General features: G+C 35.7%; 2 protein-coding genes across 2 annotated transcripts in view; one reads left to right on the top strand and one right to left on the bottom strand.

Moving 5' to 3' along the window:
• Positions 1-13,385, bottom strand: part of DOCK2 (dedicator of cytokinesis 2) — a 210,806-nt gene that overhangs the window by 107,450 nt on the left and 89,971 nt on the right. The window lies entirely within an intron of this gene.
• INSYN2B (inhibitory synaptic factor family member 2B) lies at positions 1,216-12,778 on the top strand. The gene is made up of 3 exons (XM_064458921.1): positions 1,216-3,363; positions 6,563-6,637; positions 10,748-12,778. Exons 1-3 carry the CDS (start codon positions 1,991-1,993, stop codon positions 10,932-10,934), a joined length of 1,635 nt encoding a protein of 544 aa, XP_064314991.1. The 5' UTR covers positions 1,216-1,990; the 3' UTR covers positions 10,935-12,778.

Below are 13,385 nucleotides of genomic sequence, written 5' to 3' on the forward strand. Positions count from 1 at the left end.
CTGGGTGAGACTGCCTAGCTTAAAGGAATCGTCCATGCGTACACTAGAGCACAAATTTACAAATGGCCCATCCTGGTACTAAATGCAGGGCATGCACCCATAATTTGCATTTGGAGTGACAATTCATGAGCACTCCAAATTTCACTAATAATACCCTTTTTACAGAATAAATATAGAGAACTTGAAAGTGGTCAATGCTCGTTACACCTTAACTGATGAATAAAACGTCTCTGTGGCAAACATTCTCATAACTGAAGAGGCAGCTGGGACAAATACGTGGAAGTTTTTTTTGGGGGGGGTACTAAAAAGATGAGTGGTTATATTACACTTGAAAAAGACTAAAATACTCACACGTACAATTTTGATAACAGCTGGCTCAATAATACAATATGCTCTCTTACTTTTCTCCAGTCTTCCTACTGCAATACATGGTTGTTATAACTGTACTATAGTCCTAACTGTTTTTCAGAAAAAGTTTTAGCAGTCACTCAGAATGTTTAAATATGTTTTTTTCATGATGAGCTCTGGACAAACGTGAGAAACCACAGCTTTACAGGCCAGCCTCCTGCATGCAAACTGAGTAGAACACTTTACACATATGTGCAGCCAATTTCAGTCTTGATTCCGGAATAGTTGATACTGCATGGGAAATAGATTTCATCTCCCCAGAACAGGTTCCATTTGTATTAACCACAATAAAAAAGAAATTTATATTTCATTGGCCAAGAGTTGTCAACTCATGAGTCAGCAACTCTAGTCTAGAGTTAGCAACTCTTAAAAAAAAAAAAATAAAAAAATCTGAGTTTTGTTTGAACCTCAACTTGCCTCCAAATTAAGAACTCACATTTGTATTGTTCAGTTCTTTGGTATTTCATCCATAACAAGATTTAAATAGCCATCTTCAAATCTGAAGATTTAAATTTTAAGATCTATATTTGGGACCAGATTCAGGCCTGCACATGGCTACTGATCACAAGGAGAAAACTACTACCTTGCATATTTTATATCCATTTTTTGTGTTTTGTATTTCATATGGAGAAAACTCGAAGCACTTCAAAATTATAAAACATTTTTCTGTTTCTACATGTGTCTCACTGCCAGAGTTACAAAACCCCTGGAGATTAAAAGTTGTTAGGAGACAGCAGAATAAAATGACAGTGTTTGGCAGTTTGTTTATCTAAAACTGTTGTCTTTTTACTTTCAGGAAGCATTTCCTGCAGTTCTGCATTTGCTGTTTATTCAGTCTGGACCACTCTTCTGATGCCAAAGTATTTACAGAACTTCCCCAGATCCAACAGTCCCTTGGATATGATTGGCCTTATATCTGCATGAACTGAAGAAACAACTACACATCGATAACTTCCCTCACTGAAACCCACTGGATGCTGTCTTTTTGCCTGGTCAGAAGTGGTTACATTTTGCCTGTTTGAGAAGATTAGTTTCATTTGCAACATTAAAAAGATGGCTGAAGAGGAAAAATTCTCTGTAAAGAAACCAATTCAGTTTGGTATTAATGGATATATTCCAACAGTAAAACTATGCATCAGAAATGAAAATGCCCCCAAAAGTTATTCCGCTTGTTTAGACAACATGCAAATAAAACGTATGTGACTGGTCCACCATAAAAAAAAGCCGGATCACTAACAGCAAGCTGATTGTCAAATAAGAGCCATCAGGAAAGCCACAGACTAAACCTTACCTTTAAATTAGTTATCTGTAAGCCTAATGGCCTGTTGCAAATATCATGTTAGCTTCAGAACACAAAGATTTCTGCATTCCCTAGCTACAAGAAATCTTCCCTTAAATTTCATATTTAATTTCCTTATCTCAGCATTTGGTCTAATCAGCATTTAAATTTGAAAGAGCATCCCTAAAAAGAGCATGTCAGTTAAAAGTATACATAATAACAACAAGAAATATGAAAAGCTTAGCTTATTCAGGAGTAAGCTATTCATTTGCATCTTAGGAACAATCTTAATATACAGGACAAATGACAAATGAAATGGGTCGCAAAGAAACACGTTACTTACAGACTTTAAATTGCGATTCAATGGCCCAGCAAAACATGAAAATGCGCCCAGTGCTACTGAAAAGGAACAGTCTGGATTCAGCTGATTTTACGAGACAGCCACACCACCGCAGGACCAAATCTCAGCAAGTTCGATTCAAGGATGATGGTGTGAACACAAAGACAGAACTGGATACCAGTCCTGCCCAAGATATAGCATTCATGACTGGAAAACCAGAAATATTTAGTGATCACAGTTTTTTGCTACATCAACCTCCATCTTTTCCAAGGGCTCAGAAGGGGCTTCGGAATATTGCCATACAAACATCTCCTAGCCTCAGGAAACACCTCCCGGTTTTTAAAAAGAAAAAGCTGACAGTAAGCAAATCATTAACAGAAATGTCAACTGAGCCTGCAAATTCTACCCAAGTAAACGGCAATCTTTCTGAACAAGACATTATGTCTTCAGATCTCTGCTACTTAAGAATAACTAATCATTTGGAAGATGGATTTAGGAATAGTGAGGTGGATGGTCAGTTAAGTCAAAGTCTGTCAAAAGCACAAAGCAATGGACCTATCCACTCAGAAGATTTCTCAGTATCAGAGAAGACAACCGTATCTACACAGGTGCCTGAATACATACATGTGAGTTTTCCACAAGACAGCAATGTTTCCATGGATGCACCAGATGTAACCACAAATTTAAGTAATTCACTGCATTCTTCTACTGTCATAAATAGCAATGAAAATAATGAAAACAGCACGCTGCCATCTAATTCTGAAAAAGCATACCTAAGCAGTTCTACCAACTGCAGTGAATGTAGTCCTCATTCTGACCCTTGTGAAGCAGAAAAAAGTGATTCTGAGTTGCTTGTAGCCAGCAAAGATGCAAGCAGTAAGAAAACTACTCCATTATCACCTCCATCAAATCACAGCTCATCTTGTTTCCTCAGAGACTATCAACAGGCAGGAAAGCACAAAACAGATTCCAGCTGTGTGACATTAACAAATGATGATCACACAACAATGTCACTGACCAGCAGTAATGCGTCAAAATCTGTTCTGTCATGTAATGCTGAAATTGAGAAAAATTCTACCCAGTCAGATGTTTCCCAGTGTAACAGCTGTTTAGAAGGATTTCACATAAAGTCTTATCTGCCAATGAATGAAATAAAACCACAAACTGACAAAGAGATTAGTGAAATAAATCAAATTCACTTGGCACATGGCGAAGTCTGTGCCCTACAAGGCAGGCTGCAGTCTGTAGAGGAATCCTTGCAGTTGAACCAGGAGAAGATTAAAGTCCTTTTGAATGTAATCCAAGACCTGGAAAAATCCAGAGCCCTCAGTGAAGGGTACGGTGCATTTTAATATTAGTAATTCATCAGAAGCATAAAGTAGATGTTAGCATTCTTTTAACCTTTGCTACTGAAAAAAAATCTTTCCTGCGATATTTAAAGATGAGTTTGCAAAAATGGTACCTTATGCCCTTTTTCTGGTATTTGGGCCTTGGCAGAGAAGGAAGTCTCTTTATAGTTTGGTTTTAGCTGACTCTGCCTTTACTAAACGCAGTGTGAAATATAGTTTATTAACTCCCATTTTTATTTAGATTTATGGTGTCAGATACAAAGCCACTGACACCAGAGAGTTGGCAGTCTCCATCTAGCTCAAATCTGGATGCAGCAGAACAACAGAACCCACAGTCTAATGTGCTAATGTTGTATAATAGAAACCTATGGCAAGGTAACTACCGCTTACTAGCTAGGTCAGATATACATTTAGTGCCAAAGCAGTCCTATTGCTGAAACAGTTTGTATCAGCAAAAGCATGCTTCTGTTCGGTGAATTATTACTGCCTTCATAAGCAAGCAAAAGTACGAGTAGCTAAAGTATAGCATCTGCAGACATCTGGGGACCACATTACTAGTTATATTTCATGACATCACAAACACCACAGCTGCTTAAAGGGAATACCTTAAGAATAGGAAAAAGGCACAACGCTAGGTAAACTTCAAGAGTTTCAGTATGTCAGGAAGATTTCACAGGAAGTGGAGGTACATGCTTGAAAGGGATTAAAACTATGAACATAGAGCACGTGAAGACTGTTAGCAAGAACTAACTTCGGAATCTCAGATTTTAGAACAACTGCTTTCTGAATTATCAAGAGAATATATGACCTGCATTTATTTTTAGTATGCTTTCATAGTGACTATTAGCCAAGACTGCAAGCATTATTTATGTAACTTAATTATGCAACTCATTTATGCATTAGAAATAATAATACTACTATAAATGCAACTAATGACTAAAGATTGTAGGACCAAAGATAAAATAGAATTTTAAATATTTCTATGCCCAAAACAGGTTTTAGAATATCCTGATAATGTCTTCCAAACCTGTTACACCAGCTCCTACTTAAAGAAAATGCAGCTAGGATACATTTTAAAGTTCTGTTTTATGACAATGTAGTATATCCATCAAATAATTTTTGTCCTTGAAAAACCCACAAATAGTTCTTTCAAAGTATCAAGAGAATAAAGGTTCCATTTTACTTTCTTTTTTAAAGATAAATCAACATGAAGCCTATGTTACCATACATTTACTTTTATACTTAGCACAGCAGGCTCGGGCATCTAGAATAGTCATTTATGCACAACTGGTTTGTGCATAAAACTGCATTCTTAATTTTAAAATCAGATCATGTGAATCAATAGTATTTACTGACTACAATTAAGGAATAAATCTGATAACGTTCCACATTTCCACAAACTCTGCAAACACCAAAAAAAGGTGGCTCCACTGAGATTTTTGTGCAGGTTAAAATGCACAGAAATAGCACAGAACATGACACTGACTTGCTCACCTGACTCAGCACCAGGTCTTTGCACTCGTCACGTGGACAGAAAAAGTTTGTGTGGCTGTGCAAAAACTGTCAGGATATAACTAACTGAAGCCATGATTTTATACGACCCAATTTTCTTAAAACTGCTGAAGAAAAATAAATCCCTTTTGAAGAATTCTTCAATTCTCAAAGTATTCTACCTGGGAATTGAAATTACCTTCTTGCATTTCTGACGAATAACTCTCCAACTCACACTCCAAATACAAATTTATATGCCTTTAGAAAATTAAAATAACATAAACCCAGTTAACATATAATTTTACTCTGTACAGATTACCTTTTATATCTGGAAACATTAACCAGTAATGCCCATCTGGCTGTTAGCATGAAAATACTTCCATTAGTTTCCACTGCGCCCACATAAGTTTTTATTCTACATAACTTTTTTCCCCATGCAATTAATCTCCAACTAATCTCTCTCAGAAGGTTATTCTCAGTCATTTTTCTCTATCTGAAAAGTCCATATGATTTTCTAGCACCAACTTTGTAACAGCCTAGATACAACAGACAAAATCCACCTAGACGTACTGATAACAAAAACGCAAATATGTTTATAAAACACCAAACCCCAAAAGTTCGCTTTAGAAGCAAGATCCGGGGGGGTGGGCAGGAAAAATCCAAGTATGTGTCAAGCTTCAGCTATCACTTGTCTGTAGTAGATTTCATACAATTACCACCTGACTGTGGTTCTTTAGGAAGTTACAGAAAAAACATACCCGCTCCTTCTTCCTTGCATGTAGTTATGTAACACAGAGCGGGCAAGTTTCTTTTACGTTTGCAAATCTGACCATTAAGAATAACTTGCAGTGAAGCACAGATTATACAGCAATATTTATAGTCCATTTCTGTTCCATTACCACGTGGTAGAAAACAAAAGTTTTGCCAAATATCTTTAAGTTTCACACTGAGCTTCAATGATAAGCTTCAATCCATCTTGCTAGAATCATCTAGCAGTAAAACTGAACATTCCAAGTTCTTGTGGAGGTAGCACAACAAATGTGAAGAACCTCCACTTTAATTACAAAAGCAATGAGAAAATTATTTTGGTACCAACTGAAGTCACCTAATTCAAATAAAACTCATTAAATATAAGTCTATGCATCCTTCAGACATAATGAGCCACCAACCTCAAACTGTTTCTGATGCAGATCTCTCCATCATAAAAATAATTCAACTCCAGTTGGTGTTAAGTATGAAAGTCACTTTTCTTGTTTTCTCAACATTCAAAATTTGTATATCTTCAGCAGTAAAAATCTGAGTTTTTTATACTCAAGTGAGGAAACATGAAAAGAGGAAAGAATGGGAAGCATAAGGGTAGAGATCAGACTGATTCACCAAAAGCATGGATATTCGAAAACTTTAAAGTGTGTTTATAAGAAGCAGTTGCATGTCTAAGTGTTTTCCTACCAAGATTTTATGCAAGAACCAGTAACCAGAATCTTAATAGCATGAGGTGGGAAAGATGCAAGACAAACCATAGATCAAGACAGGATATAGGTTTTTTTAAAGCAACCTTCTAATTTAGAATTTGACACTATAATTTTTAGTAAGGATAATAGAAGTGGTGAACAGAATTACTTTTACTCATGAAAGATTCAGAGATCTGTTAATGTATCTATAAATACACATTACATGAACTACTGTCTATTACAGGCGTAACTTCTACCACACTGGTCAAGACCTCAACAACTGCAGCACCTGTCAGAACACCGCATGTATCATTTACAGGTACATAATTTTGCATAGTCTGTATATCTGTCACAAATACCATGCTTTGCTCACTGCTATAAAAGGTCTCAATTATTATTAATCCAGTTATTACAGAAGACCAAGTTGTATGTGTGGGGTGGTCTGTTTTCCCAAGTAGAAAATAATTCATATTGGTGGTATCTGAAAGAGGTACTGTACTTGTGAGAATTCACATAGAGATTCCCAACTAATGTTTCAGAGTACTATTAGTAGCATGCTTTGAAAACCTTCGATGCCATTTCTGATTATGATATTCCCTTTGTGTGTTACATTTTTAAAGCTAGGATTTCTGTAATAAATTTAGATCTTGGAAAAGAAAAACATTAAATTCTCCAAATGCCAGTAAGCTACAGCTACAGTTCATGTTTGTGTGCAAAACAAAACCAAAACTCCCACAGTTCTCACTTCAATAAATGTTTATTTCTTATTATTTTGAGACAGTGCAATTTGAGTATAAGTTACTCCAAATTTAAACTGCAGTTTATGTTAAACTCTTAGGATCAGAAAACTTTGTAGTACTGTGTTCCAGAAGCTGTACATGTTTCAAATGCTATGTCTATACAAACAAACCGAACGAGTCTTTGGCTTGCCAGCCACTAACTAAAAAGCTAGCAGATACTGCACATGTAGCTTGTCCACTCACCAAGGGATTTTACAGGGCAGAAAACACACATCTTCAGTTATTTGATTCTATAAGATTCACATATTGCACAAATGCAGCATAATCAGCGCTGGAGCTCACGCTTTGCCGTTTTAGATCCTTTTCCAGTACTGCCATACACTGCAGACTGAAGAGATTGTAGAAGATGAATGCATCCTTAAACCTTGTATCTTAGGCCTCATTTGGAGAGGTAGAGAGGTAGAGAATATCTATTCAAACCAAAGGTAGTGGAGAAATTATAATACTGCTAGTTTTATCCTGCCTTTTTGCATTCCTTCTTCATGAGGGACACTTCACTTAAAGGACTTTGCAGCTAATGAGCTAATTACTTAAATCACATGCTCGTTTTCCTTGCCATATGTAGCACATTTCTGATATGCTGTACCATTTTAAAGTTTACTTTTTTAAAAACCCTCAGTGGAAAATGAACTTGCCAGTCACCTATTGTGAAGACTGCACGTTGAAGTTAGACATCACGCTGCAAAATTAAGAAGTTGATTTGAAACATCTAGAAACTTTTTATCCCTTCAAAGATATCATATGTATTAGTATCCAGAGGTTTTTGATATTTACGCATGTTTACATTTACAAAAATAAAGGGTAAGAGAACTACTTTTTTAGGTTGGAAAACTCTTCCTTTATTTCAAAGAATATGGCAGACAATTAGCCTCGCCAGTTTGTAAGCACCATGACTTCAAATTTTTTAACGGATATAATGAATAGACTATATCCATGTGGAAGTGTTTTTCACACTGCATTTTCTGCATGGGCTATATTTAATAAACAGCTTAATAAGCTTGTTAGGCAAAGTCAGCGTTGGACACAGCATTGGAACTTACTGTTCAACATACAACTCAGTTGAGTACTGATGTCCTAAACCTCTGGTAATGAACTCTCAAAGTACATGACTTATCATAAATTAAACACCACAACTCCTCTGAGACAAAGTTATTAGCCTTCCCCACAGTTCACTGGATGCTCCAGGAAGTTACACAACTTACCCAAGAACATAGACTGAGTCTGTATAAAAAGGAAGATCCAGGACAAAACAGATTTCCTTTACTTGGTCATTGTCTCTGAACAAACAATCCCTCTGCATTTTTGTTATAGAGGAACACTACTCATAGAGGAACAGAGGTCACATACAAATTACTCTCTACCACAGGATGCCTTCCCTCTTTAGAAGAATAAACTATGAAGCTTTCCCTGCATTTGTAGTTTACACAGTGTCAATACAGGAAAGATCCTGAGCAACAAGTGCAAGTATCTGAAGGAAAGAATGGAGGAAGTAACAAAACACTGAAGTAGCTTTTTGATTTACTGGGTAGTTTATAATGGTGACAGTGCCTGGAGGCTTACAGTGCAATGATTAGTAGAATACATACAAGAGAACACAGTTCTAAAGAATTTCTAGCTTTAAAAGAGCAAGGAAACCTAATAGTTTTCACCTTACAGAGATGTTCCACAAGACTTGGTTGTGAAAAAAGCATTCCGAGTATATTTGAACATTGTAACATATTCGTTAGACAATATTCTGAAGGAAGTGATTGTTACCAGTTTTTGCTCAAGACAAACCCATGCAACTCCTGTGTTCTGTGTAGCCTACAAGATCCATGCAGGTATTCTTTCCACTAATGTAGCATCACTGTTCTCATGAATTACAGAATCAAGTGCTTCCCGTTTTTCTGTCTTTAAAGAACCTAACTCATCAGTGATTCAAATACTGTACAAGCAGAATGTTGGGTTACTGTTGCTGAACCAACATGCACATTTTAAGCAGGCCTGAGTCAAACAATATACTAATCTTGTATCAATCCAAGTGTGGATTACACTGATTGGAAGAGTTTGTTAGTCTAACAGCAACCAGGTATATAGCAGCCGTAAGTTCAGCCTTATTAATTATTCAGCAGGGTTATGTGAGATGACTTGGGACTCTCAATCTAGAGCCTGTAAGACAAATGTTTGTATTATAATAAACAAATGTAAGTAGCAATCAAAACCAGTCATCTCAGCATATAAGGGGCAGTATTAAATGAAGACTGACTTGACCTCCTGCCTCTAGAGATGATCTCTCCAACATTGAATTAGAAACTTTGAAGGAGGGAAGAAAAAAGGAACATGAGCAGATGCTATCCTTACGCATGCTATAAACCAATCATTTCATTCTCTAGCCCTCATGATCTGTGACTACTGAAAAGCATTAAGTAGCAGTTCTAGCAATAAGCCAGGAAAATTGAAGACACACTGATCAAATTTCTTGGTTATATCAGTTTCTTCTACTTCTTTTACATTTATTATTAATTGCTCCCTGTCCAGAGATCCCTCTCCAGTTCTTCTAAATTAGAATAATCCTACTGCTTTTTTTTTTTTGCCAGCTGAATTATTTTATTTCATTAAAAAAATCCAAAACATACTAATTATAAGGGAAACAAGCTTCTATTTACTTTTAACATGTTATTTAACAATGTTTAGGGATTTCCATATACATGCAATTACTCACAATTAAGAGTGTTTTAAGAAATGCATATTTACTGATTTTACGATTTCTTCTACTCAGTGCCCAAATCAGGTTCAGGGCCTTAATGTGACATCCCAACAACCTTCTGATGATGCCTTTTTTCCTCCCATAGAGCTTGCATTATGGAAAATAAAACCAGCTACTTTGTGCTCTCCCCTCTGCCTGCTAAAACCTACACAACAGGCATAGCTGATACAACTCCCACTCTCCTACCCAGAAAAGATGGTTGTAATAAACAAAAAAAGCATACAGCACTGTATCTTTTTAATTTTTTTGTTTGTTTTTGTTTAACTGTACCGGTTGCATCAGACTACTCAATCACTGTTCACATCTATTCTTCTGAACCGTACATTTTTTTCTGTGCACATATCTGCTCTTACCTAATTCACATCTTGGCTCTCATTTGACATCAACAACAATTATGGGTTTCAATACAGAAAATTAGTTACATTCTACTTTCCTGTTAACTAACATGTCAAAGACTTACATATTCGCTTAATTTCATGTATTTTCGGTCCTAGCAGGTCTCCTATTAGAACACATCTACATTTAACAAAGTTAAGCATGGGAGAGTTTTGAATTCATGCCAAGCATATGACTGAGTCAGATCAAAATCTGACCATTGAATAAAATGCATTGAGAGGTCATCCTAGTACATTTTCATTTTTTCTTCCTTAAATTTTGTCCTACTGTTTTGGGCACAATGCTAGAGTTCTTATATAAAGGAAGAAGTTTCCCTCAGAAAAGATTAATTTACTTTCAAAGCAGCAACCTGTACAGCCTTGTCTTTTAACCAGGCTCTAATACTGAATAATACCAAATTATTCTAATGAGGTAAGCATCCTTTCCACATGTTTTTTGAAGAGGGAATTTCTCAATGACTAGCTTAAATCTTCTCATTTTTCCATAGTGTAGAATACGACTTCAGACAACAAGAAGGACGATTTCATCAGATTTTGAAAACACTGGATCATGCAGAGGAAAATGCCACTTCAGCTTCACCTCAGAAGGTATCCTCTGATCATCCAGCTCCCGAGAAAAAGGAGTTAAGACGCAAAACAAAAAAGGTGAAAAGAAAATGCTTCTGGTGGATTTGACTTCCTTATGGATCCTTTTACATTTCAAAAGACAGTAGAACAGAAAGAGGTTTGAGAGCACACACCTGAAAATGTGCTATTATGAAATTACAAAGCTAAAGAATGTCTGATTAGAATATCTGAAAAATCAAATTAATTGAATTTACTTAAATCATCTCACTGAATAAAGGTGCATGAAGATACTATTTTCAAGCAGAAATTGTTTCTTTCAAAAGGAAGCTTTCTCGTTTTTCCAAGGACACTTTCATATGCTTTGTAAAGACTTTTTTTTTCAACTTTCCAGAAATAACAAAGTTTAAATCTCTAGTTTAAAAAACAATGGTAGACAAAACGAAGGGTATCAAACAGTCGTCTTTTCCTATTTATAAGCAACATGGACTAAAAGTAAAGAATTTCATTGATCTTTAAACAAACCATATAATCAAGAACAACATCAGGGGAATCTATGTCGTTCAAGCAGTTCTCTCCTCAAAGGAGACAATTACAATTATTTCACATCCCCACTGAAATATTTTTGTTGCTATCATCTAATATTTAACAACAAAAAAAGAATTTCAGGTTAAGTTTTACTCTGTACTTTTATTGGTTCAACTTAAAAAGCAACCATTTAGAAGTTTCAGCCACTTAACAGACTTCTCTGAAAAGAATTATAGAACCATAAAACAAGAGGAAATCTCAGTAATTCTAGTCTTAACCCCCTAGCTCAAGCAAGGTCCAATTAGGTGAATTTGAGTTTTGAGTATCTCCAAAGTCAAGAACCCATAACCCCTTGGGGAAAGCTGTTCCAAATTTTTTCCTAATATCTAATCTTTATTTCCTATGTTCTAACTTGTGTCCCTTACACCTTGCCCTATCTAAATACACCTTCAAGAAGAATTAGACAGACAATAAGACCTCTCTCCTACGCTTTCACTTCTTAAAGACCGAACGAATCCAGTTTTCACTGCCCCTCTTCACATGTTATGTGCTGCAGGCCACAGTCATCTCGGTGGTCTCCCACCAGTAAGTTGATGTCTTTCATCTACCAGCCTCAAACTGGACACAATGCCTCAGATGTCATTATGCAGTTGGTGCAGGGAGAGGAGTAACCACTTTGGCTACTGTCTTGCTAAACCACTTTGCCCGATTTGTCCATTTAAGACCTGTATCACCATACCAAAATATCCCAAGATGAGTTTTTTGGCCTTAAGATATAAGTTGATATATGATACAAAAATGATCATTAAAAAGAATATATTTAATGAACTTATCTGTACTATGTATTAAAAAAGAATCATATATGCTGAAAAGATTTTATCAGATGACAATGCAGCTATTTCTTTCCTTCAAAAATAGCCGAGTTACCAGCTAGCCTGGGGTATGCCAATGATACCTAATTTAGGGTTGATGATACTATTATTTTGCTCATGAAAACATGGTCACCTTTCATATGGGGGGCAGAGGGGAAAATGTTTTCTGAAGCAAGTTTAAAGGGCACACTGTAAAGCCCAAATAATGATTTTATGTTTAGTGGAATGTACTGCAGACCTTTTCTTAGAAGTTATTCTGGTTAATTAGTTCAAATGGTGCCAGGGTATTCAATAGATTAACCCCTGGATCCTATTTTTCTAAATCATGTTGTATTAATTGTGCAATGTTAGTTTAAAATGTCTGTATGCTTTTTGTACACTTCTGTGTTCCTTGAATTCTTAGGGTTAATTACACATTTGAAAACACATTAAAACAACTTTGCACAGAAGAATTTCGTCTGGAAGAACTAAGTTTTTTGATAAAAGCAGTCTTCATTTAGAATAGAGTATGCTATGTGACATGGCTTAATTTATTAAAATTCTAAAGGACTGACAGTTTTAAAAAACATTTCCATGTTAAGTTCAGTCAGTACCGAAATGACAGGCACAATATTATATGAATTTTTACTAGCAAAGAGGATGCCTGAAGAAAAGCTCTTCAATAAGAATTTGTGGGTATAAGTAAGAATTAAATTATTACATCAGAACATGTCATTATATTACACTCAAATATATGTACTGCTTATGCTAGTATGCCAACAGCATTCTTATTTTGCATTAGTCTCTATAACTGATGTAATTAAGGATTTATTAGTATGTAGATGTTTCTTGTGTATTAAAATAACATTTTAAGTTTAATATCCTCTGTGATAAAAGTACAATAACAAGCAATACCAACAGGTGTTAACACTAGCAAAACCAGTAAGTTTTTTCTGCAATGAACTGATTTTTGATAATTTATTATATGAAAACAATTTCCTTTTGTTAATAAGCATAAAAAGCTCATTTTAAGATGTCTGATTTTGATTTTGCATGCATAATGATATGATCCCTTCAATATATTTTCAAAGGATCCGGATTATTTAATTTAAACAAACCACAGTATTTTGGTTCACCACACAGCACCAATCAATTCCTGGGGTCAGTAAAACTATGCAAGAAC

The sequence above is a fragment of the Phalacrocorax carbo genome, chromosome 8 (assembly GCF_963921805.1).
Source record: "Phalacrocorax carbo chromosome 8, bPhaCar2.1, whole genome shotgun sequence".
NCBI lineage: Eukaryota > Metazoa > Chordata > Aves > Suliformes > Phalacrocoracidae > Phalacrocorax > Phalacrocorax carbo.

Excerpts from the sequence above, each read along its gene's own strand:
- INSYN2B (XM_064458921.1), top strand. The coding sequence starts at position 1,991 with ATGACAAATGAAATGGGTCGCAAAGAAACACGTTACTTACAGACTTTA. Across the intron at positions 3,364-6,562 it reads TCCAGAGCCCTCAGTGAAGG|GCGTAACTTCTACCACACTG; the intron begins GTACGGTGCATT and ends TGTCTATTACAG. Across the intron at positions 6,638-10,747 it reads ACCGCATGTATCATTTACAG|TGTAGAATACGACTTCAGAC; the intron begins GTACATAATTTT and ends ATTTTTCCATAG.